The 25,704-nt window shown below is 49.0% G+C and overlaps 1 protein-coding gene and 1 non-coding gene across 2 annotated transcripts in view; both read right to left on the bottom strand.

Moving 5' to 3' along the window:
• Nucleotides 1-25,704, bottom strand: part of LOC144100366 (uncharacterized) — a 60,560-nt gene that overhangs the window by 20,129 nt on the left and 14,727 nt on the right. Inside the window, exon 2 of the mRNA XM_077633339.1 lies at nucleotides 758-1,062. Within this exon, the coding sequence (XP_077489465.1) occupies nucleotides 758-822 (65 nt within the window). The 5' untranslated portion in view covers nucleotides 823-1,062. The remainder of the gene's footprint in view (nucleotides 1-757; nucleotides 1,063-25,704) is intronic.
• LOC144102856 (U4 spliceosomal RNA) lies at nucleotides 9,577-9,718 on the bottom strand. Its single transcript, XR_013308238.1, has one exon. It is a non-coding gene; the product is annotated as a U4 spliceosomal RNA (small nuclear RNA).

Genomic DNA, 25,704 nt, shown 5'->3' with positions numbered 1-25,704 from the left:
GTAACTGACGCAAATTTTAAGCTGTAATAGCAGGCGCACTACTTTCGCAGCCTCTGCAGCGTTGCCTGTTATGTATGAAACGGAGTATTAGGTTCCAATGAGTGTACCAAATTCATCGGCATTTGACCCTGAGCAATATGCTTACTCCACACTCGTGAAAACTCCTGAATTGGATTATTAGGTGCGAGTCGGTTACAGTGAAATCCACACCAAAAAGCAGTTATAAATCGAACGTATACCAACTGTAACTAATTTGCCCTTGCTGATAATTTTCCCATCAACTATTTGAAGATGGTCAAAATAGTACGGAACTGAGCACGCTTGCCTAGAGCGCTCGAGCAGTATGCTGCGGAGCAAATGAAGTTAAATATCAGCGCTGCTGTTTTGCTATGAGTAGATGCTTGTGCCCGCACGGTTCGGATGTCTATCAGGGTGCGCTCGACGGCAAGAATTATCTGTGAATTAACTCAGTGCCTGCTTTAAAGTTTCCCTTCCTTTGCTCCGCGAGAGACTGCAGGAACGCTCTTCTCTACTGTTAGGCTAGCTGGTGGTAAGACAAGGTGCACTGAACTGCGCTTAGGGACGGGCAAGAGGCGAAGACGATGTGTGAACGTGGCCGTCATCCCTAAGAGCAGTTAAGAACATACTGTTCGTCTGGTCATCGTTTCCACCCGAAACAAATGAACATAACATGGACAACATCGGTGCTACTTGTTCATGTACGACAAATGGCCACCCTGCGGCCTTGTCTACTCACTCGCGGTACCGGTGGTACGAGCCGAGGTAGCCCCCGTAGCCGGGAGGTCTCTTGCGGGTTGCCATGGCGATGCCTCCGCAGGTTCCCGGGTTGCACGGGGACCGGACCGACGCCGCCTGCTGCTGCTGTTGCCACTGGAGGCAGTGTTTCTCAGACGATGTCCACTCCTGGACCGGGGACGGCGACCGGCAGTCGCTGCTGAGCCGGCGGTGGTAGCAGCCTGGGCGGCACGAATCCGTCCTCGGGCCTCGCCGGTCGCCGACCACTGTGACCACTACGCCGACCTCCTCCGCCCCCTACGTGACCTGCGCATGCGCGGATTGGGGCCTCTCTTTGGGCTTTGCAGTCGAGAGCCGACTTTTCTACGGTATGTATAGATGACGCTTGCAAAGTGTCTTGACGCCACGAAGTTGGGCGCTGAGCCAGTTTAAAAGCCGTCGCTGTTTGCAGTGCGATAGACACTTTCTTTTTGTGTTTTTTATAAGGACTTTGATTGCCTGTGTTCACGAAGCGGAAGGGTTATAAAAAAAGAAACAAATACAGTTTTTTGCAGTTCTCTCCGCGACTTTGCACATGTGCGGCCGGTAAATGGTCGTCAGGGGTCCCCGAATGAACCGCGCGCGATTCGTTTGCACCGCCTGTGACACACAATTTTCACGTTTCAGCTTCAATCGCTTGTATACGCACAGCTGGCGTCATGATGTAGGTTCAGCAAAGGTCACGCTTGTTGCATGTCATGTTGGAATCAACAGACAGAAACAAAAATGTAGCTCTGTTCCTAATTCGGCCACGAGCGCTCCTGTTACTAATGGCCGCACTCCTTAACTTACGAGCAATGGGGTCTCGCTACACACGCAGACGCAACTGCAGAGCAAATGAAAGCACGAAGTGACGGCTTCAGTGGTAAAACAGCTTGTTCATGCGGCTATGTTGTGCACTTAACCCTCGCAGATTTTCCAAGATCGAAACCTTTCTTTCTATATCGGCTATCTGGCGCTGGCGAACGGGTTTGTTGCCTTCGCGCCGTTCGGAAAGGGTGTATGGCGAACGGTTGCGAACAGGGGCAGTACGTCCTTGTACAGTTCGGTTACATGAAGCTCGCGAACGATCGCATCCCGCACCTTTAACTCTCTGTCGCAATTCCTGCAATCCACAACACAGCACGTATTTCCTCGACCTTTCTACATCGTAGAAAGAACACATTCGCAGCCGCCCGCGATATTTCCACTGCTGCGTCCAGGCGTGCATGCCGGTGACTCACGAGGCCCGTAATGGCGCCGTGTTCTCAGCAAGCGTGTGGCGCCATCTGGTCTCAAACTGAAGAACTGTGTGCTGTAAACGGTCTATAAAATCGCCGCAACTTTGACCCTTGTAAGCTTGCACCGATATAAGCAACAACAGTTAACGTTTTCGAAGACAGGCGCTGAAAACTGGCGAGGGACTTGCAGCCTTTCTAGATCTCCTTAATCGCCTGCAGGGCGCTGCTTACCGTCGCTGGCAGTTTGAAGGGACACTACGAGCAACTGTCCCTTTTATTGAAATCGGCCTGTTTATAAAAACGTTCGTTCTCGATGACAGTTGTCTATTTGTCGTTAGAATGCCCTATAGTCAATCTAAGCAGGACAACTAGAATTTCATCTCAATGTTTCTTTAATATGCATCTCGCGCGGTTTTAGTGAACGAATCCCGTCATATAGTCACAGTCACGCAGTGTATTATTTATCGCAGCCATTTAAAAATTTAGCTGTGGTTCAACCCGGCTTAACCTAGCAAAACGAGCGAAAGCTCTTTTAAACAAAAAGCAAGGTTATCCAATCTTGACATCTTTCCTTATCGTAAAGATCATCACATTCCGCTTGACGGCGGTGACACTTTGCCGAAGCACTAGTTCTTGCACATTGCTCATACATGGCTTTGTGTGAAGGTAAGCGCACGCCACGCGCTTTCATACAGCGAACGGCGCGTCACGCGATTTCCGGCAGTTGCGAGAGTGCCGTCGGCTCCGCATACGCAGCTGTGGGGAGTCACGTGATTCGATAGTTGCGAGGCGAGCGAGCCCCCTCGGCTCAACGCGTGCAGCTGTGGTGAGTCACGTGGCATGACGTCAGAGCCAAGCCTCCGCTCCTCCTGGTTTGAAGGTCCAATTTCATAGCCACATGACCTTCACCGTTGTATAGGGGAGAAGTAGAGCTTTCGCTCTAAAAAAATCGGCAGATATAACACTGCTTACATGTGGGAATGTGAAGACATTACAAACACTGTGCTTCTTCCATGTTTCAGTGCTGTCGCGGACGACCACGTTACTGCGGGTGGCGCCGATGTCGAGGCTGCAGACGTTGATGGTTCAACTGTCGATTGCACGAACACGCGCGCACACACACACTCACGCGCGTGCATGACACCACCCGGAACGCTGTACGACGAACGTTTGCATCACAATTTTGGTACGAAAGTATGGGACGGCATACATTTGAAGAGTGCTTATGTCGTCGGTTCGAATCCCTGTCACAAGCTGACCTCCAACTTGTTGCACATGTAAGCTACATGCAACAAGAGATCGTACGACACCACCCGGAAGGCTGTACAACAAACGGTTGCCTCACAATTTCCGTACTAATGTTTTCGGGGAAATAGGCACCACATGAAGGCCGGCCAGTGGGGAGAAAGTGTGTGTGTGTGTGTGTGTGTGTGTGTGTGTGTGTGTGTGTGTGTGTGTGTGTGTGTGTGTGTGTGTGTGTGTGTGTGTGTGTGTGTGTGTGTGTGTGTGTGTGTGTGTGTGTGTGTGTGTGTGTGTGTGTGTGTGTGTGTGTGTGTGTGTGTGTGTGTGTGTGTGTGTGTGTGTGTGTGTGTGTGTGTGTGTGTGTGTGTGTGTGTGTGTGTGCGTGCGCGCGCGCGCGCGCGCGCGAACGCCACTTGATGTCTCACTTGCAAGGCGTAAGTGTAGATATATGTTGCTCTTTCATATAAATATAAAAAATATGTGTAATTTTTTATATAAAAGATATATAAAAATATATTTCATAAAAAATATGTTGCTCTTTCATATAACATATATGCACATATATGTTGCTCTTTCTTGGCTCATGAGTGGCATGGCTGGATGTTGTAGACGAAAGTTGTCCGCACGAACTTTGTATAATAAGTTGTATGGTAAATAAAGTAAAATGTGAAAGTTTATTAAGTAACAAACTGTCGATAATAAGCAACGAACTGTTGATAATAAGTTGTATGGTAAATAATGTAAAATGTGGAAGTTTATTAGAAACAAAGAATATTTGCCTCTCTCCCCGCTGATGTATCCAATTTTACCTGGCTTCGCGAATGGGAAGCGTTACCCACAGCTGACTGCCTAGCGGCGTGGGGCGTGGCGCCCTCCGCCTCATGTCCGATATGCGGTCGAACTGAAACTCTGAACCATGCCGTGTTTGAATGCCCAGTCGCGCGCACTTTCTGGCGCTCGGTAGCGCGCATGTTCCAGGTGCTCATGCGGTAGCAGAGTCGCAGTCGCGGTTTCTTTGTTGAATTAATAATGTGTGTGGGTGCTTATGTACTCTGGAAAAGGAGGTGACTTACTGTCTTGCGGGGACACCCGCAGAAAACAATGTTCATTTTACTGTACCGCCTTAGAACTTTGATGCCGAAACACTTGAATGAAGAACTCGTCGTGTTGGATGAGCAGGCCTTCCTCCACCGCTGGTCAACAAGGTTCATTGTTGTTAGCGATAGAGGTGTGTCCACGCCCATTCTTCCGTATTACGAAGTTTGGCAAGTGTTGCTCATATTTTCCTTCCTTGTATTCCACTTAAGAGCATAATGAAGCTGCTTTAAGCCAGCTCGTGTAGAAACCACGAATTGTTCACTGAAATGTCATTTGCATATATGTGATGCCTGTACAATGATGGCTCACTTTGATGCCCTTGGAAATCAGACCACTTGTGTAAAGATAGATATTTTCGGAACAACAAAATTCTCTTAAAAGTTTATTAAGCAACAGTTTTTAAGCAATATATATGTGCTGAAAGAAAAAAACACAAAAAGTAATGAAAACAAAAATAAAAATAAAAATTATTCCATTAATCCTGTGTTTATTTCCATTGCTACGATTTTCTGAGGGGACGTTTAAGCTGGAAAGAAAAAAAATACAGGATTGCCCTGTCCTTTCTTGCTCCGTCCGTTTTCATTTTGTTCTGTAATTTCCTTTATTTTATTATTTTAGTTTTCTGATTTATTCTCTGTGTATTTTGTTTTTGTTATTTTCTGGTTTTTATTTCAGTACATATATGTTGCTTAGTAACTGTTCCTTAATTTTGTTTCCACCGCTAGGATTTTCTGAGGGGACCCTTAAGCCACTACTATCAGCACCCCACATTTACTTCTCATTCCGTATTTGTACGTAGTGTATATTACCCCCCAACCCCTATACTTTCTTACTATCACTCCCCCTTTCTTTCTCCCCGTCTTTTTTTCATTCCCGCTAGTTGCAGCTCAGGGGCTTCAGGTTTGAATGACAGATGCGGCGTATAGCAACGTCTTTTCCTTCCATTGTTGCTTTATTAATAAATAGCCACTAACAGCAACACTCCCCGCCGCGGTGGCTCAGTGGTTAGGGCGCTCGACTACTGATCCGGAGTTTCCGGGTTCGAACCCGACCGCGGCGGCTGCGTTTTTATGGAGGAAAAACGCTCAGGCGCCCGTGTGCTGTGCAATGTCAGTGCACGTTAAAGATCCCCAGGTGGTCGAAATTATTCCGGAGCCCTCCACTACGGCACCTCCTTCTTCCTTTCCTCTTTCACTTCCTCCTTTATCCCTTCCCTTACGGCGCGGTTCAGGTGTCCAACGATATATGAGACAGATTCTGCGCCATTTCCTTTCCCCCAAAACCAATTATTAATTATTAACAGTAACACTTAAGCTCGGCGTGGTTGCCTGCGATTTTTGAACTCCCGCTAAATTCTTTGGACACTAATGAGTTGCCGCTCATTCTATACTTTACATAGTGCAGTCGTTAAGCCATAAAGAAACATACTTCGTAAAGAGCGGACACTCAGGCCGTTTCGCGGCCGAGCAAACAAGGGTCTGACCACCCGCCAGACGGCCTATGTTTGCTTCCACTCTACTTCAAAGGTCGACAGTTTATCACACGTCCACCGGGTTGCGTCCAAGCGCTCCATTTCCATATCGAAGTTGGCGCTGCGCCGGTCATGTGCCGCCGGTTACGCCCACCTCACCGCGCTTTTAAAGCGTCGCCTCGTTTTTCCGGCAAGTTGTTTCCTTTTATCCGCAGGATTAATTTAGATGTTTATTGAGCTAAGAAGATTGTAGGAAGTCGTTTGTTATGCTGCGTGAACGTATTTTGCAAGTGTAGCATATAATATGAGCGTGAGCATCCGTTTGTTGTCTTTTCCTGAAGAGCTTGTGCATTACTTAGAAAGCGTAATTTTCGAAAAGTCACTCGCAACACGTTCGGTTTAAAACACAGAATTTATCGATGGTTCACCCGTATCGTAACACAAGCCTTTTATATGGCGTGGCTCGAGCAGTGTAATAATGCACATTTTATATCGACCACGTGAAAATACCTTCGCCACACGGGAAGCCGGCAGTTTTGATCGTGATCGGTGAGATCCTAATCGGGCCTCAATATCCCCAAATATCTTTCCAGCCGCGTTTAGGAATAGTTGACTGCCATCGCAGCATCGTAATCAAGCCGCCCAATTGCGTTTGAGCCGCGATCAGGTGCAGTTGACTGCCATCGGAGCATCGCAATCGAGCTGCCCAATTGCGTTCAAAACCTACTGTGTGCTTTTTAGGTGTCGTAGAGTGCTAGGAATCGAACAGCAAAAGAGAGAAACCTAAAATATAAACAAAAATTGTTGTTTTAGACTGCAGTACAACAAATGCTAATACGTTTCTCATATCTGCGTCAATACCGCCAACATGATGTACTTCAGAAAATTTCAGGTGATCGGCATTGATAGGCACGTTTTTTGCCATAATACCAAAATTGAAATGTTTTTTTTTCTCAGGAAAAAGTAATATACAAGGACTTTTTCCTGCAAACTTGGCAAATTTTGGTGGGTGTTTCGGACTTACTTAGTGACATCTGTTGCACTAGGGCTATTCTTACTCCCGATCCTGCGACCGCTATATCAGCGATAATTTTCCATCGCGATTGAAAGTCGGATCCCGGTCGAGGGCTCGATCACAATCGAAAGTGCCCACGTGAAGGAGTATAAGAAAATCGTTGCGGATACTGCTATCTACGCATTCATTACGACAGCGTGCGGTCACTGTAAAATGAAAGCTTATCACTGGCCCGTACCGTATATAGGTACGATCTGGAAGAAAACCATAGAGAGAACCATTGACAACAGTCACTGTTTTATAGACACAAAATCAGTTTACGTCAGCTCGCTTCCGCAAGGGATTGAAGCTAAATAGAATTTTTCATGAACGATATGTTAGCATTTTTGCCTGTAACCATATTATAAATAACTGACATCAGCGAGTTTATCTTTATTTCCTATCTTTTTTTTGCTGCCATATATTTCTCTTTGCCATTCGATGACTGCAACAATCTTTACAGTCTGTACACAAGTCCACACTAATATTCCACAAAGCGGGTGAAATTACGGGAACTACTGATGCGTTTCATGGTGTGGGAACAACGGGCGAAGGCAAAGGAAGTCGGGGACGAAGTTCTTCCGCATTCCTCGTGACAGCAAGTGATTGGCGCCTTTTTTGTGTACTTTAAAGAAAATATAAAACAGTGCTGCCAATCTCTTGTTAGAACCGGCTCATGCCCATGCTTTTTTTTTTTAGTCAGCCAGTGAAGCGAATAATTACATGTTATACTGCGCCATAATTGTTTCAGGTTGAAGGCTTGGATCGAGTGTGCCAAGAGGGCCGACCTGTTAGAAAAGTCGCCGACCCAGCTGCATACGCCACGTACCGCATCTGCGGGGACCATTTCACCCCAGATGACTTCATGGAACATACGATGACTTCGCTGAAGAAGATGGCTATTCCAACTGTACAGCCTACAGGATACTCAGATTGTCAGCTTGCTGAAGGTAATTTTTAGTGTGTGCTTGTCGTGTCGTGGATTTCTAATTAGGCAATTTCTTAGAAATACAGACGAAGAATGCACATGCTCCGAAGTGCTCAAAGATGAGAATTGTGGCCTAAACAAACCGCATCAGTATTTCACCATTCTCAAACCCTATCATATTCCGGGTAGGTTTTCTTGGAAACTTGACAGTTTCTTCTGAAGCAGCTTTTGCATTTATACAGCAACTGCAGACTCGATTCCTTTCTGTAATTGAAGAAACATCCCATGTATGCCCCGTCTGTGGAGCACTGTATGAGCTCATGGCAAATGTTTGTGATTTTCCTTTTTGCTCGCCGCTCTGCCGTGAAAGGTTTCTGATGATGTTCTGCAGACTTCGCCTTTTCTGGCATGTGCGCTTCATCAATAGAAACGTAGACAGCATTCGCTTCAAGAAATCAGTGTCTGGCAGACAGGTGGACAAATTTAAAGCCTGATGTCTCATTGTTTCTCATCGCTGTCAATAGAACACAGTGTTCGCTTGCGTGTATCCGTCGCTATGATCATTACTGCGCTGATCATTCATTGCATCTTTCCTTCCCTTTGCTGGGTTCGATAATTAGTAGAGATATGGACTTAATTCTGTACATGTAGGACAATGCTTGTAGAAAGTTGTATTTTTTATTGTTCTCGAAGGCAACTGCAGCCTTTTTCGAAGAGACTATTTACGTTGTTGTTGTTTGCCATTTGTCCATATTTGTCTTGTTTTAGAACAAGAGCGTGCAGCCCGAATGTGTATTTTTTTTGCGTGGTGTGTACACATTGACCAAAAAATCGCAATATTCGCCTTTTACGACGAGTGCAAGCTTACTGTTGTGTTACTATGATGTGCTGAATATATTGTGCTTGTATTTCTCAACAGCCTATGAACCTATGCCTATCGCTCAAAGCTACTGATGTGCAGGAATCGAGCGCGCTATACGTACCTTTTTAACACGTTACTTGTGTCTAGCTGTTGCAACTCCTGTTCTGTTGTTCGCACGGATGATGTTTTAGATGTTTTTGACAAACCCGCAGAGCGTATGCGCAATATTTTTTGTTCGTGACATGGTGCCACCGGCTTTACAATAATTTCTTTCTTGTTGCTCTTTGTATTATGATGTAGTTTATAAAATATGTGTTGTCCAGAACTTTTTCTGTACAGTTCAAATTGTAAAAAAGAAAAATAAACTCTTTGTGCGAAAACACTCCCTTGTATGTCTGCAACTGAAAGAGGCGGCTCAATGACGGCACAAAAGTAAAGTAAGAACAGGTCTGATTGCTTTATTCCAACCTGCATGAGCTAATTCAGCTTGCGTAATTCGAGAAGCTAGGTGGTATCGAGTAAAGGTCTAGGATCCCAGTGTTAATTACGTCTATATGTATGGCATTCTTAGAAATTAACTATTAACTATGAACTATTAACACTTGGACGATGTAGTTGAATATTTTAATAGCCAAACGTAAACCAGAATCGAAGGCATTGCTATCGAAACTGAAACAGAGCTGTAGCACGCGCCTAAAATCTCAGAGGACGAAATTAGCGGTCTGACCACCCGCTCGGGGCGCTGGCGGCAGTTTAGTAGCTCAGCCGCAGGGCCCTATAGGAGGTTCCGCTCTTTACGAAGTAAGCGACGAGTTACTGCTCTGCGATGGCAGCGAAACTTCTCAAACCAGGGTTTTAGAAGCTGCTCGCACTAAAAGAACTCTTCCTTTTGATTAGGTTAATATGGCCCCGGAGGGCCATCCAAAAATTGCCTCGGCCGACGGTATTTCACGTCGTCCAGGCGGGGCATTGGGAAAAGTTTTCAACTAGCAATAGTCGCTCCTCAGTCGAGACTTCATGGGATGCGACACTGCCTCTGCGCAAAGCTGACAATGCACCGGACAGTGCCGGAAGGCCCTCCTCGCCATGCCTACTTCTTGCGCAGGTTCACGGTGTGAATTAAGCATTGAAAAATGCTAGACCACTTGCAAATTCGAAGAACAGAATTCACAAAATACTTTCCACTCGTACATAGCAGCGACCGTTTAGTTGAAGCAATGCAAATTTAGCTCCATTAAGCGTGTTCTACTGCCGATCACTTGCCATTTTATCACCCCCATTTGGATCATCCTGCTACACGTGACGAAATGCGTCATCGATGCCCTCCCCTTTCCTCCTCTCCCGAGTTTATAGGCCCGTATTCCCGTCTATCAAAGCAGGGAATGGTAGATGAAAGGAATGATTCCTTCCCCCCCATGGTCTGGGATAGTTTTTCCCCTCCGCTCCCTGCATTCCCATGGGCAAGAGAATCAGCCGACGCCATTGACTGGAAGGGGTCCTTCGACGGAGAAAAGCCGCTTCGTTCTTGAGTTGTATCTGACTATAGTCGGCCACACGGTCCAATCAACTGGGGATAGAAGCTTAGTTGAAATTATTCCGGATAAAATCAATTATTAGCGCTGGTGTGTTGTGTCTCTTTTTTTCACTTTGTCCCGTCTGTAGCGCTTTGAATTCTTTGTCAATTATTATTGTTTGTTTTTTTCAACTCCGACTAGCCGAGCACCTAACCACTGATCCACCGCAGTGGGTAAAAACCAATTTCAAAACCAATTATCTGCAGAAATTCTTTGCGGCTGAGTATGAGCCTAATCAGCTGGTGTTTAGCGAAAGAGACAAGGTTAGCAAGATTTCGGAACTCGACACGGGGTGTGTGCCTAAGGCGCTAGAAACCACTGCCCAAAATATTGTAGGCTTAACGCCTCAGGAGCGAAGGAAACGAGACCACAGCTACGAGCCGACACCAGAACAGAACTGCCCAGCCGTGGCTGCACGAGCCCCGACCAGGTGCCGTCTTTATTCTCTTCGCAGGGTGGCGCGTGCTAGCCGGGTTGTCGGCGCCGCCCAAGAGAGGGCGCTACAGGGCCCCTAGCCTAGACTGGCAGTCGAAAAGACGGAGGGCCGGCGATGGCACTCGAGCGCTAGGTCAGGCGGCGCTGGGAGTCGTTCCAGGGCTGGTCCGGGAGGCGAGGGTCGCTACAGGGCTCCCCCTTCCTTCCTAGACGATTAGTCGGTATCAGTCAAGAGTCGTGCAGGCCGGCCGGGGTCTGAAGGTGAGGCTCAGGAGGGCGACTCTGGCAGTGGCGTTGAGGCCGACCTTTCAGAGGGCGTCGAGGAACGCGGAGGGGAATGTGAAGAAGATGGGTCATCCGGGTGGGCCTGCGAAATGCACCAAGTGCCAGTGGCTCAGGTGCAGCAGCTGTTGGCCGACGCATGAGAGGTGGTGCAGCAGAGGGAGCTAGGTGTGTAGCGCAGCTGACGCCGGGCTGAGCTTCCTGGTACCCAGAGGGGCGGCTACGGGAGGCGCATCGAGATTGCAGGTAGGGAGTAGCTGTGGTGGACTGCATGGGGTGCTGGGGCTGAAGGGAGAGCCGAGGCCGAAGGTGGGGCCGGGGGCGCCGGGAGCTCCGAGCCTGCCGGAAGGGCTCGTAAGTCGTGACGATGGACGGCGGCGCCGGAGACGCAGAGGTGGATTGGCGGGGAGCTAGCGGCCAGGGGCTGCCGAGGCGGGCAGGGCTGTGGCGAAGGCGGCGTGGGTGAGACCGAGGCTGTTCCTGCGCCAGCTGCTGGCGGCGGCGACAGGGGGTCTGCAGCGTCGTAGAGCGGCAGCGGGCAGTACGAGACGCCGAAGTCCTCCAGAATGGCAGCGCGCAGCTCGTCGTACGGCCGGCTGCCCAAGGCAAGACAGGCAGGTAGGCGCAGCAGGTCGGGCGGGAGGATATCGCAGAGGACGGCGTGTTTGAACGGCTGGGTGGTGATGCCGTTCAGGTACAGCGCCGCCTCAAATTGAGTGAACCACCCGCCGACGGACGCCTTGAGGCCGGAACGCCGGAAGCGGCGGGTCGAATGCTGGGTTCTGCCAGTAAGCCATCCAGGAACTCAGCTGATGGAGAAAGCGCGGCTCAACGGGTCACCACAATGTAGGCTTAACGCCTCAGGAGCGAAGGAAACGAGACCACTGCTACGAGCCGACACCAGAACAGAACTGCCAGCCGTGGCTGCACGAGACACTACCAGGTGCCGTCTTTATTCTCTTCGCAGGGTGGCGCGCGCTAGCCGGGTTGTCGGCGCCGCCCAAGAGAGGGCGCTACACTATATTTACAAGGCGGCGACGTTGTTCGAAAGTCACGAACCTTCACGCATTCTACATGCCAGCCAGATGTGTCGTTTGAGTCATCAAAACAGTCGCTTCACCTGTGTAGCACGTGGAGTTAGATCCTAGTGCCCTCTTAGGAATCCTAGTTTGAAAGTAAACATTAACTCTGTGCATTGCAGAAACCAGGCACTGTCCCGTGCTAATCGACGTCACATTTCTGCGCTACTTAAGTTCGTCCACTGGTTTTTATCGTGAATTATTGACCGTATATGCTTCTAACGTCCTACCCTCTCACAGAAATTTCTCAAATTTCACAAAAATGTTTGTGCCACTGGAATCCTCCGTTCTCCATCGCTGCCGAGAGCTAACACCACCAACACCGTTGGCAAGGTGCGCGTGAGAGACGCGCAGTAGTGGCGTATGGATAGATGAATAGATGGAAGATGGATGGTGAGCGTCCTCTTCTAAACAGGGTGGTAGAAGGCGCCGCCTTGCTCAGTATGTTACCTATTTTGCTAACATTTGTATTTTTGTATCCTCAAATGGGAGTGTCTTGGTGTTAATCATCCCTCCATCAAAAAATTCATTCCATATCTTAAGCTATAGAGAATATATGACTCCTATAGATCATTAACTTTTACGTCGATTTTCTGCTTATCAAAAACCAGTCATGTGACCGTGCATTACTGCCTTCTGTCGCGGATGAATTCACATCGCCTTCGTCATCCATGAAACCCAGGGCCTCATAGATACCAATCGTGTAGGAAGGAAAACTCAGGAGAGGCCCTCGCTATCCTAGCTGCACTCTAGGAAGTGTGTCGGAAGTCACGCGCTTTCGCAAGGAGTAGTGGGAGTCTTTGGCAGCTGGCGCAGCCAATAGCAACTCTGGGCGCAGCGGCATCCTCCGCTGCATTATCTGCTGCGCATGCGCAAGCTCGCTGAGACGGCGGTCAAGGGGGGGGGGGGGGGGTCACAAGAGGGAGTCGGCTTCAAAAAATGTGACGTAACCGCCTCTCCTGAGTTCTTTCCTTCCTCCATAATACCAATCGTCCCGGTATCTATACATCTGGTTGGATACTACTACTGTACATTACAACAAAATATCACGACCCTCTATCGGTGCAGCAGCATAGGTCTGCATCAGCACCGAAGCGGCTGCCTTTATTGTCCTCCTCCTCATCTGACAGGCAGTGAGAACACAAAGGAGGCACTGGAGTCGATCCTCCTGAAGGTAGGTTGGGACGCAGCCATCCCTGTGACTTACTCACCCCTATTGAAATTATGATAAACAGTTTTTATATCTGTTCATCTTTATCCCGAAATTCCAGAGTTTCCTCCGGCCAGACGGGAATGCCTTGAAGTTGAAGTCCTATACGATCCGTAAAGAAAGGTCGCCTCCGTAGTCCTGAAAGGTTTCCGCAGCGGCTGAGCTCACACCGCGCCTTCTAAGCTGCCGCGATGTGCCCGCCTTTGCGGGAATAATCCTCTTATCATAATCTTCCCCGATGGCTCTCGTGAAAGACAGGAGCAGGAGTGAGTGGGAACTCGCGGACGTGGTTTAGATCGATCGCACCGAAGGAAAGTTTTTGAAATTTATGTTTTCACTGCACTTATCAGCAGCTAGATTACACCCAAGGAGTGAACGAGTGAGTAATAACTTTATCAAGTGTCCGGCAGGGTTGAGCGTGACCGGGCGTATGTCTCCCATGGGGGGGGGCGTCAAGATCTTGTCTCTTCGCCGCCTTGAGGGCCTGCTGGACGGCCCAGAGTTGGTCGTTGAGGCTGGAGCTGCGCAGAGCAGCGGACCAACTTGACGAGAGGGTTTCGGGATTAACACCGGTTAATTGTGCCTTACACACCAAGAGTATTTGCTTAAAGTGTGGCTGCGTCTCCCTCCTGCCTTAAAACATGGTGGCTGCTATGACATCTGTTCAACCCGTCCAAATACGTTCGGTGTGACCGAAGAGGTTACATGAAAAAACTTTTAATACCTCCTTGGGTGTAGACCCCGTGGAAGCTCACCGGACAACGAGGTCTACACCCAACGAGGTGAAATATTTTTTTTTCATATAACCTCTTCGGTCACACTGATGAACTGACGTCATAGCGGCAGCCATGCTTTAAAACCACGAACGTGACAAATGGCTGCCGGTTCGTCTAATCCGCTGACAGTCTGATCCGACGTGCGCTGTGGAGGTCGTACTATAGATGAACTACTATCATGGCGGTCGTAGCAACGCGTGCAACGCGCCTTTAGGACTTCGTGTGCACTTCGCATGGTTTTCTAGGGGGTCACTGATTTAAATGCGATACCGCTATCGTCGGATACAACTTAACTCAGTGGCTTTTCCCCGTCAAAGGACTTCCTTCCAGCCAATGGCGTCGGCCGAATCTCACGACCCTGCTAGTGTGACAAAGCAGGGGGTTGCGGTAGCACTAGTGGTCCCGTTCACGAGAAAATCCGGCCTCCGTCCGTCTGTCCGTGTCACGATGGAGCGAGTAGCCCGCCTTCCCCGGTGGACAGGTGGCAACCTACCTACCATGCTAGACACTGCTCATCAGCTCACTGGTCAAGATATAGACAGCCTCACGAAGAGCTATCTGTGCAACAGTGAGCCTTACGGGAGCACTGGATGGTCAATCTGGGTCTCACAGACCCCACCGCTGTCTGTATGAGTAGTCCCAGAGACCTATGGATGTAATTTAGAGAATGCCCTTATGCATATGCGGGAATTAACTCATTACGCTATCGCGTCATAACCTAAAGGCGGAACAGAAGCGTCTCCCGCAATTTTTATCCTTGTCTTGCGTGTGCCTTACAGAAAGGAAAATGCGGCATAAAGCAGCTTCAAATGCAACCCCCCCCCCCCCCCCCCCCCCACTGTTAACAGCGCGAAGGCGGAGTTCAAGCGGCCGATAAGCAAAGCGCCGTTTAAATCGGGTTCACAAGACAAACACTGAGGTCTTAGAAGCCGGCACGCACACACACAAACACAGAGGTGACTGGAGCAGGATCTCCGGTCGATAAATCGACTGGAATAAATAGAACAACTCGAACTTGGCTGGGGGGGTGCACTGAACGGTATATACTGGGTGCCAGGTCACGACACGAGGCCAAGAAAAGGTGCGGATCGCTCAACATCAAAAACACTCGCGATTTTTTTAAAGAATTTATTTTTCGCAGTCCATGGAGGTGGGCGCGGACTCGCGAGGTATAACAGGTGGCGTTATCGACGCGTGCTGTCAGCAAGATAAACTCGGAAATAACTTGGTTGGTAAATGTTGCTCAACAGCGGATAAAATAGGGGAAAAAAATATGCGGACTGCCGCGGAGAAACATATTCGGCAGAAATGTGAAACCAAGAGCGTGTTTTTTTTATTATTATCAAGGATTATTTTTACAAATGTTTAAAATACGGAGGACTCAGAAATTAAAAGACTGCACGTGTGGCCACTTCGGCTGATCAATACCCGAAGAAAAAAAGATACAATGTGCCGCTTTAGGAAAAAGTTATGTGCGCAAATAAACGTAAACAAAACAGAGTTAGTTAACAAATAATGTGAGCAGTAAACGCGAATATACAGGGTGTTCACTTCAGAATATCTACATTTTTTTTAAAATAGGCTTTTTAAGCCAGAAGAGCGTTTTCTTTTTCTGTGGAAGCAGTATAGCTTTCCTGTGTTACCGTATGGCTGCGCTTTGGTGGATGCCAGTGAATAATTTGCTCCCTTCTTAAAAACGAGGGAGTGTTTAAAAAGTTATCGGCGCTAATTACCGCCGAACTCGCTCCCATCTATAATTCCTGTGCTCATTTATTGTTCCCTTTCGCGCAAACGCTGGTGTTAAACTGGGCTAATTTTATAACCAGTCGTTTTCTTTTCCTTTTACTTTTTCCCCTTCTTACCTTCGGTTAAAAACACGAGAGCAGACGACATAGAAACAAGCAAGAAGCGGCGCGGTAGCAGACGACGGAAAGAACGACAATTCGTGGCGGATCTCGTTCGCAACGAGATTTCCGTTAAACTGCTTTCGTCTCCCTCAAGGAAGCGAGTCGAGTCCTCCTGATAAGGGCTCGCGATGTGGGCGGCACACAATCCGGGTACAGAAAGTAAGAGATGGAAATACGCGATTTTCAAACAGCGCTCCCAAGTGGACAGCTCTGTGTTCGTTTGCTCATTTCGCTCGAGAAGCCCGGCGGCAAAAATGAACGCGAAGTAGGTGCAGACAAGCGAGCTAAAGAAAAAAAAAAGATACACCTAGAAATGAGCAAATTCTTTGCTGCTTTGCAGACTTAATTCGCTGGAAATCTTCAGACGACAAGGATGAAAGAGAATCCGGGTTTCTTGTACATGCTCGGCTAGACGAACTAGAAGTCGGCTCTGGCTTCCAAGCCGTCGACGTCAGCGACTTCCGGCTTCGTGTAAATGTAGAGCGAATTTTTCGCGCCTTTTTCGCAAGCGCTCGGCGAGGCGCGAAGTGGAGAAGGATCGGAATTTCATTAAGAGCGGATCTAAAGAAGCGTCGAGCAACGCGCTAATGATAAAGGGCGGTTTCAAGCTCTCGTTTTTTTTCCGCTCTTTTTTGTTCCCTATTTCTGTCTTTCTTTTTTGTTCTTTTTTATGTATCTTCCTTTATCGCTTTCTTTCTGTGTTTAGAGGTTCTTGGTTTTTATTCGCCCCCCCCCCCCCCTTTTCTTACTTTTGTCTTGGAGCTTTTACTTTATGTCATGCTTCTTTTTTTTGTTATTTACGTCGCCGTGGCAAGTGCCTCGCAACGCAATCAACCTCCGTCGCTCCGCTGAAGCTTTCTTTCAATAATTCTTTGCCTCCAACACTGTTTTCTCTGGCAAGTCATTATTATTATTTTTTTTTTCAAGTCAAGAGCTCGACGGAAACCCGTCTTGTTAGGATGGAGCATGACCGAAAATGAACGACGCACAGAAAAGAAAAGAAAAGGAAAAAAGCCTTGTTCACAACGAGGCTTATACCATGAATATTCGCCTTAAGTACAGCGCATGACAGATCCCAGACGCCTTGCATAAACTGGTGGAAAAGGTGTTTCGTTTCGCCCTCATTGCGAACAAGGCTCCCACGTGGGAGCCGAAACGTCAACTTCTTCTTTTCTTTTGTTTAGAGTAATTTATTTTTCGTCACTAGTTTTAGAGCGAAGGGACTACTTAACGCGGTCATACCCAACCAAGAATCGTGTGCGAAGCTTCGGAGTAACTCGGGCAAGCTCGGGTTAGTTCGGAGGAGCGTCCCGACACCTGTAGCCAATGGGAGGATGACCTTGGGCGTGACCTTTGCCAAACCTAGCATAGCTACACCCCATGCAGAAATAAAATATATAATCCCGCGACTGGGTTTCGAACCCGCGGCGGCCTGAACAGATCAGCTTCGCTGGCCACTACACGAAAGTACTAAGCTATCACCGCAGCCTATTACTTCTGGCGTTAAACTGCAACACACTCTCGCGCTGCGCATTGCACGTCGTCGTCTTCACCACCTTCCATCCGCGGCGCGAACAGATCAGATCAGCTTAACCGTAGTCTAATACCATCGCTAGACGCGTCGACGACCCAGCAAAGCAAATCCATGAACCAACCAGGCTAAACACACGCTTTCACACGTCTACTCGGTTTAACTACGTCAAAACCATACCACTTTTGTTCACTCTTTGTTCAATTCCCAGAAATAGCGCTAGCCGGAATCCCTCTACCACATCAGGTAAGGACCAAGCGCTCCCTGTGAACGAGCCGACACAGCCGAAGCATTTCTACACTCTGTGTTCCCTTGCTTTCGAAATGACAAGAATATTCTGGCGTTGTCGTCCTGTGTAAGTTCGCGGAAGGGGCCACTTAGCCCAAATGGCGCAAATCAATCAATCAATCAATCAATCAATTACTCTTAATGTGCATGGCGGGGATGCACTCCGGGAGAAAAGTTCCATTTCGATATATTGAAAGTGTCTGGCCTCTGCAAACAAAGTGAACATCGCCTACAAAAATAAATAAAAGATCAGTACAGAGGCAGCCCTACCACAAACTCAACCGAACTAAGAGACCAAGCACAAGAGAAAAGCCTATTGGAACAACCTCACAAAGCATCTTGGTACGAGCGAAGACAAGTGGGCGTACAGTTCACAGAGTCGTTTCCTTTGGGAACATTTACGCTTTGAAGGAGGGCTTTGAAGGGCATCGAAATTTTCGTACACTTTTTTTTGTGTGTTCTGTTTTCCCGCGCACAGCAGCGCCACTGTGTTCCTCACAGATTCGCCATTCACCCAAACCGGTCTCGCGCTAAATTTAGACGCGTCAAAGAAGCTGGCACTTCCGTACTTTCCCTTTAAGTCTTTCCTTTTCAAGTCTCTTTCCGGCTCTCTCTGCCGCGGCAATGTGCTGTGTCGGTTATGGCGATCGCCTTTGAATGCTTCCGCCGTTTTCGGGAACGATTTGTTGCTTCGCTTCCCGAATCACGAGCGCGTTGGTCTGTAAAGCTTGTTTTACTGCAAGGCGTCTCTGTTATGCGAAATAGCCCTATTCAGTTTTGTTGAATACATTTAGTGAGAGAGGAAGCCATAAAAGGGGGTCACTCAGCCTATCTCAACAGGGGAGGAGAAGACCCTATTGCGCCTACCACTTCTCTCATATCTCCCTAAAGAATATTCTTGAAGAGCGATGACATTCGCCGGGAGTTTTTCTGTTTGTTTTTATGCCCTCTTTTCTTCTGTTTTTTTTGTGTGTTCGTGTGTGTGTGTGCCGTGTTGGGAAAGGAGCTATGGTGGATGACGGAAGCCATTAAAGTTTAGGGAAATGTTCTGAGTCCATAAACCCATTTCCTTGCCTCCCTCTTCCCCAGGTCCCTATTAAGGACTAGGAGCGCGGTTTGGTCTCCCCTTCACCGTTAGGTCACCAGCGTAGCCGGGCATTTCACGTCGGCTCATTTTGCAGCTCCCTCTTTTTCCGGCTCATTTCGTCGCGCCTTTTTCATAAGCGCTCTGGTTATTTCGTTTTCCGTCGTTTCCTGATATCCACCTTTTCCTTTTTCAGCAACAAGAAAAAGGCCCGCCATTTCGGCGCGCTTTGTTCCCCGAGAAGAAATCCTCGTGAGCCCTTCTCGCAAGTTCTAAAATTTTTAGGAGATGTGAACATTTCAAATAAATTATAATAGTGAGGAAAGAAAAGGCGCAGTAACTATCCCATTGTCTCAAACCTCAACCGCGCCATGAAAGAAGGGATGGAGGAGGGAGCGAGAGACTGAAAAGAGAAAGAAGCGCCGTGGTGGCTCAGTGGTTAGGGCGCTCGACTACTGATCCGGAGTTCCCGGGTTCGAACCCGACCGCGGCGGCTCCGTTTTTATGGAGGCAAAACGCTAAGGCGCCCGTGTGCTGTGCGATGTCAGTGCACGTTAAAGATCCCCAGGTGGTCGAAATTATTCCGGAGGCCTCCACTACGGTACCTATTTCTTCCTTTCTTCTTTCACTCCCTCCTTTATCCCTTCCCTTACGGCGCGGTTCAGGCGTCCAACGATTTATGAGACAGATACTGCGCCATTTCCTTTCCCCCCAAAACCAATTATTATTAGCGCCGTGGTGGAGGGCTCCGATTTACCGTAAATCTCGCTTTACAATTCGTGGTCACACATGTTGAAAAGTTGAAATTTCGTGCTTTGCGTACCATGTCCACGTGAAGACTATAATTTTTTTTTCTTTTGTGTCATGTAATTTAGCTTGAAAAGCCCAACTCGGTTTTATATCTGCGCACCGGACGGCGGCTCGCTGCTGCAGCGTATGCGCTCGCACCCGCGCTCACGAATCGGCGCGGCGCTGCTCGAGTATGAGCAATTGACCCAAGACCCACCCCCTTACGGCTCCTGCGCGCCCTGGCCTGCTGCCTCGGAGGTACAGCGAGAGATCGTCGGCATTGCGGGAAAGCGGAGCACGCCGCTCTGTGCTGTGCAGCAGCTGGCCAGAGCCGTCATACACGAGGAGCTCCAGGACCATCTTCTCGTGTACACCGACGGCTCAGTGGCCCGCGACAGCTGCTCCCTTGCTGCGGCGGCCACCATCCCCGCCCTGCGACTGCACAGCCAGCAACACGCAGCCTTCCTGGGCTCCTCCACCAAGGCGGAGTTGATGGGAATCCGGCTCGGGCTGGACCTGCTGCTCACCCTCGGCCCTCCGCAGCCCAGGAGTGCTCTGCTGTGCGACTCCCGCGCAGCCCTCAGCCGCCTGCAATCTAACGGCCGCGGTACCCCACTAGTGCGGGAAATTCGCTCGCGCATCGAGCGCCTCGCGCAGAGAGGTTGTGCCGTGCGTGCACAGTGGGTGCCCGGTCACTGAGGCATCGCCGGCAACGAAGAAGCTGACGACCTCGCGACCGCTGCACACCAACTACCTACCAGCGATCTGCCCCTTGCGCTGGAGGACGTGCGTGCGGCCATCCACGACCATCTCCGAAAGCAGCACACCGACCCACGTATCGTGGGAGGTGAGCACATCGACAGTATCACCGGCTATCGCGCACTTACACGGTAACAACGTGCAATGAACCTCCGCGCGCGCATTGGCTGCGTGTGGCCCAAGGAACGACGGGTGCGTCACGGAATCGCGACGAGTGATGTGTGTGACGGATGCGGTGCAGTGGAAACACTAGAACACCTGCTCTTGAAAGAGCTCAACGCCCTCGATTGCGGACCCAAGACGTGCAACTACATCAAAAACTTTCTCAGCAACCGCACGGCCACGATTGGCATGGGAGATGTCCGCTCCTGCACAGAGCAGACACCCAACAAAGGCACTCCCCAGGGCTCTATCATCTCTCCTCTCCTCTTCAATATAGCTATGATCGGCATGGCAAAATCACTCGAGGCTATTGAAGGCATCGGCTATACTATCTACGCTGATGATATTACCCTCTGGTCCACCTGGGGTTCCCTTGCCGACAAAGAAAACACCCTACAAGAGGCAGTCAATTGCATAAATTGCGGCCTCCGCTGCGCACCCGACAAATCCGAAATTATCCGCATTCAGGACTATGCCTACAAATCTCCCGGCGACATCGAGGTTTACCTCGAAGGCACGAGAATAAAGGAAGTCCCTCTTATTCGCATCCTGGGCCTTTGGCTTCAGAGCGACAGGAAAGCCAACCACAAGTTACAGCGTCTCCGGACAACTGCCCTCCAGATCTCCCGCATGATTCGGCGCATCACCCGCAACCCAAAAGGCATGAGAGAGGACGATACAATTCGTCTGATACGGGCTCTAGTTATGAGCCGCCTGTCATACGGTCTCCCATTCCTACTACTTCTGGGGAATGAGCGAGACAAAGCAGATGCCATCATCCGTACCGCCTAAAAACATGCGTTAGGCCTCCTGATGTACATGGCCAACTGCCATCTCGAGGACCTGGGACTGACCAACACAATAGAAGAAATTCGAGAAGCCGTCCTAGCATCGCAAAAGGAACGCCTCCTCACTACCAAAGCTGGGCGCGCAATCTTGGAAAGAGTGGGTTCCCCGGCTGACATACGCGCCGTCCAGGACAACCGAGACCTACCCTCAACTCTGCGAACTCGCGTGTATGTAGCTCCACTCCTGAAGAACATGCACTCGGACTCACAAAAGGGACGACGAAAGGCGCGAGTGGATTATCTGCGCCGCACACATCTACAGGCACAAAATGCTGTATACGTCGACGCAGCCATGTACCCCGATTCAACAAACGCGGTGGCGGTCGTCCTGGACACCAATTTCAAGGAAATCGCCAGCGCCTCCCTACGAAACTGATCCCCACATTAGCAGAAACTTCTGCAATTGCCCTCGCAATCCAGCACGGGGATGTTACGGGAAATTAGTTAAAAATTATTACCGACTCCCAGTCCGAGTGTCGCCTCTTCCTCTCTGGCAGACTTCCACACTCCGTCGCTCTCATTCTGACTACCCCACAAGTTCAAAATTCCGCATGCAAGCACCAAATCACTTGGACTCCTGGGCACGAGGGGCTCGAGGGAAACGAGGCCGCGGACAGTCTAGCTCGAGGATATACTAACCGATCGACTAACCTCCCCACCTCACCCCTCTCCCCTCTACGTACGGCGAGCGCCTCCTCCTTCTCCGAACACAAAGACAAGTCTATCCCCCACCACACCGTAAGCTAACGGCGGCAGAGGCGAGGGAATGGCACAACTACAGACGAGCACTTTTCATAATCTACACAAGTACCACATCATCTTCTCCGACAGATATGACAGCATCTGCCCCTGGTGTGGCGGAATTACAACAACATATCATGTAACATGGGCCTGCTCCGGTCCCAAGCCCCCCGATCTAGACAAACATCACTCCGAGGAACAGTGGGAGTCTGCCCTGCTCAGCTCTGACTTGGCGACGCAGCGAAAGCTGATATCCCAAGCAAGAGCAACTGCGGTGGACATTGGTGCCCTGAAATAAGGACTCCACCCAAAGTCTGTATTTTCGCCTCTCTATCCTACCTTTCTGGAATAAATGTTTTCCACTACTCCTTCACTGTGCCGCGTTCGCCGATGCTCGTCGCGATATGCTCGCGGCCTATAGGGCGCAGGGCATACTAGCAGACTCCCTCAAGACGCTATTGTGGCCGCAGGGCAGTGCGCGCACTCGTGAGCGAACCTTGGTGAGCCTCTGTGCATTCCTTGAACACACGGGCTTGACGTCCCGTCTGTTCTCCGTCAGGTAGTTACACGCAGTGACCGAATGCTCCGCGAGTTCTACCTTGAACGATTAATAACTGGACGCCCCACTCCAGTTGTAGCCAACACAGTGCTGTGCGCGTGTGTGATTTAATTCCTCTAAAATCAACTAATCACGCGCACAACCTGGACACAATTCTTATTGCGTAAATAGTTTATATATATATTACTTCTCCCCCTATCCTCTCTTCCTGTCCCCTCACCTCTTTCATTTCATTTCTCCATTCTGCCTGCTATCCTTTATTTCCGCTGCCCCAGCTCAGATGCTTCAGTATCGATGCCAGATGCCGGGGCTAGCAAAAATCTTTTTCTTCGTTTTTACTATTATTTTTAATAAAACCACTACCACCACCACCACCTTTTATATCTTGAGGCTTTATAACAAGTGGGATATACTTCAGTTGTCATCGCATGCCTGACTATATGCACGCGCGCTAATTGACAATTTTGTTTCTGTCTCGATTAGAAGAACACGAACCAACAAAGAACCGTGCAAATAGGTGTTGTAATCCTGAAAATCCATCTGTCGTCAAATTAATGTGAGCGGCGTCGCTATAGCCGGCTTGTAGAAATCTGCCTCTGATGAAGAGAGCTATAGCATCGGCGTAGATACCAAATACAGTGACGTGTCTTCATTCTATGTATAAATGACAGTTTTTTTTTTCACTGACAGCCAGGGTCACGCCAAGCAGTGTATGGACACTCATTTTAGGCCCGAATTGCACAAGTGGCATCCGCGGACTCTGTATCGGATGCGGACTCTACACTTGAAATTGCAGTAATTTCAAGTGCCCGTTTTTCTTTAATATACAGTGGAATCGCAGAGCAGTGAGAAGTGTCCTGAATTTTGTCCTACCAAGCAGGACAGGTAATCGGCCCAATATTGGATAGGATGGTTTCACTCTGGTTCTTTGTATAGGACCAGTCTTTGCCAATATATTTCTGATATTGGGTCGGCATCGTGCCCAACGTCGCGGGAGCGAATCCCGCCCACAGCGGCCGCTTTGCGAACTCCGGCCCATTCGAATTGACGCCTTAGCCCCGCCTACATCAAGTGGATTCAAAGACTCTCTTCAATTCGTAATTCAGATAACTTGTACGAATGTTCGATCGAATTGGGTTCACATTATCGAATCCACTTTGTGACACGTGTGAAAAGTTGAACATATTTTTAGCCGAAATATAGAACAGCACGAGTAAACTTTGCATACGGCGCATGATAGGCTTAGTTGCTTATGCACCGTATCATCATAATCATCCCCAATTATGTTTACTGCAGAACATAGGCTCACCGCACTAACCCTGTCCTGTGCCAGCTGCGGGCACTTTATCCCCGCAAATGTTTCGATCTCATCCGCATATCCGACTCTCTGTCATCCCGCACTACACTTGCCTTCTCTTGGAATATAATCTGTTAACCCAAGGGAACATCAGTTCTCTAATTTCCGCGTTACGTTTCTTCTGTCTCATGTCCATTACCTCTTCGAGGTTTGAGCACGGATCTCGGTAACTGGCGTTTGAACCCTAACCCATTCAGTTCTCTTCTTAATCCTGATATTTACCATTAACAATTTTCCTCTCTTCTTTCACTCCCTCATTTATCCCTTCCCCTACGGCACGGTTCAGGTGTCCATCGATATATGAGACAGATACTGCGCCATTCCCTTTCCCCTAAAACCAATTATTATTATTGTTACCATTAACAATTTGTTTTACAGAGCTCGGTCCGCTGTATTCAGCTTCATTTAAACCCTTTTTGTTAGCCTTCAATTTTCTGCCTCGTACGTGGGCATTGGCAACAAAAACTGTTTAATATACTTTAAGCTTCCGAGATACTATCAGTCTGCCATCCATGACCTAACAGTACTACCTGCCAAATTCTCTCCACACAGTTAGTCCCCCAGCCATTCCACTCGCACGTTCTGAATCTGCTGTCCCTCTTCCCTTGGTAGAAGCATCGCCTTACCGTTTACAATACATCGCTGCCTACCGTGAATTAATAGTCCTTCCCGCAGACTCCTGTAGACAAAATTAATTTTCTCTACAGAAACTGGGGATCTTTAACATGCACTGACACGGGTGCCTTAGCGTTTTTTTTTTTATGGAGGCAAAACGCTAAGGCGCCCGCGTGCTGTGCTATGCTAGTGCACGTTAAAGATTCCCAGGTGGTCGAAATTATTCCAGAGCCCTCCACTACGGCACCTATCTCTTCCTTTCTTCTTTCACTCCCTCCTTTATCTCTTCCCTTACGGCGCGGTTCAGGTGTCCGCCGATATATGAGACAGATACTGCGCCATTTCCGTTCCCCAAAAACCAATTATTATTATTATTACATAAACTGATAGTCCCATTGGTATGTTTTCATTCCAAACACAGCTAGCGCCCATAAATCTAAAACAACTAACCATTATCCCATCGTCGTTGTCTTTCTCTTCCCTAGTTCCCGTTTCCTTTCCACTTCTTTCATCCTTTCGTTCGCTTTCCTTTTGCTGGAGGTAAAAATAGGTGGCCTCGCCCACTGCCATTCCCATTATGTCTACTTCCGCCGCGTTCACGTTGACGACGACACTCGGAACGGGGGAGCTAGAAGCCGGGTTTGGCGGGTGATGTTCCCGCGGAAGTTGTCGGGCGCTCCCTGAAGGCCGTGGCCGTCGGCAACCCGTTGATGGGAAGTGCTGTCGGGAGTGACGTCTCCCCAGCAGCCCCAGAGGGAAGCACGGTGTGCTCGTTGTTTTTGCCCGTGCGGGGTCGGGGGCTGCTTTTACGACCGCGGTGTAGACGGTGGAAGAGGCAGCCACTGCACATTCGGACAGAAACGGGACATCGTTGTGCAGGCTATATATAGGCCGGCGTTGAAAACACGTCGACCGGGGTGAGGGAGCGGCATTGGAACTGGACGCCCTGTTGCTTTCTTTCACTTCGGAAAGCGTCGGGCACAGCACCGTTTTGATTTGTTTCTTCTTTTTGTTTCTCCGATTCTTTATTGTGTTTTA

The sequence above is a fragment of the Amblyomma americanum genome, chromosome 8, assembly GCF_052857255.1.
Source record: "Amblyomma americanum isolate KBUSLIRL-KWMA chromosome 8, ASM5285725v1, whole genome shotgun sequence".
Taxonomy (NCBI): domain Eukaryota; kingdom Metazoa; phylum Arthropoda; class Arachnida; order Ixodida; family Ixodidae; genus Amblyomma; species Amblyomma americanum.
The sequence above is the reverse complement of the archived record's forward strand: the minus strand, read 5'-3'. Positions and strand labels throughout refer to the sequence as shown.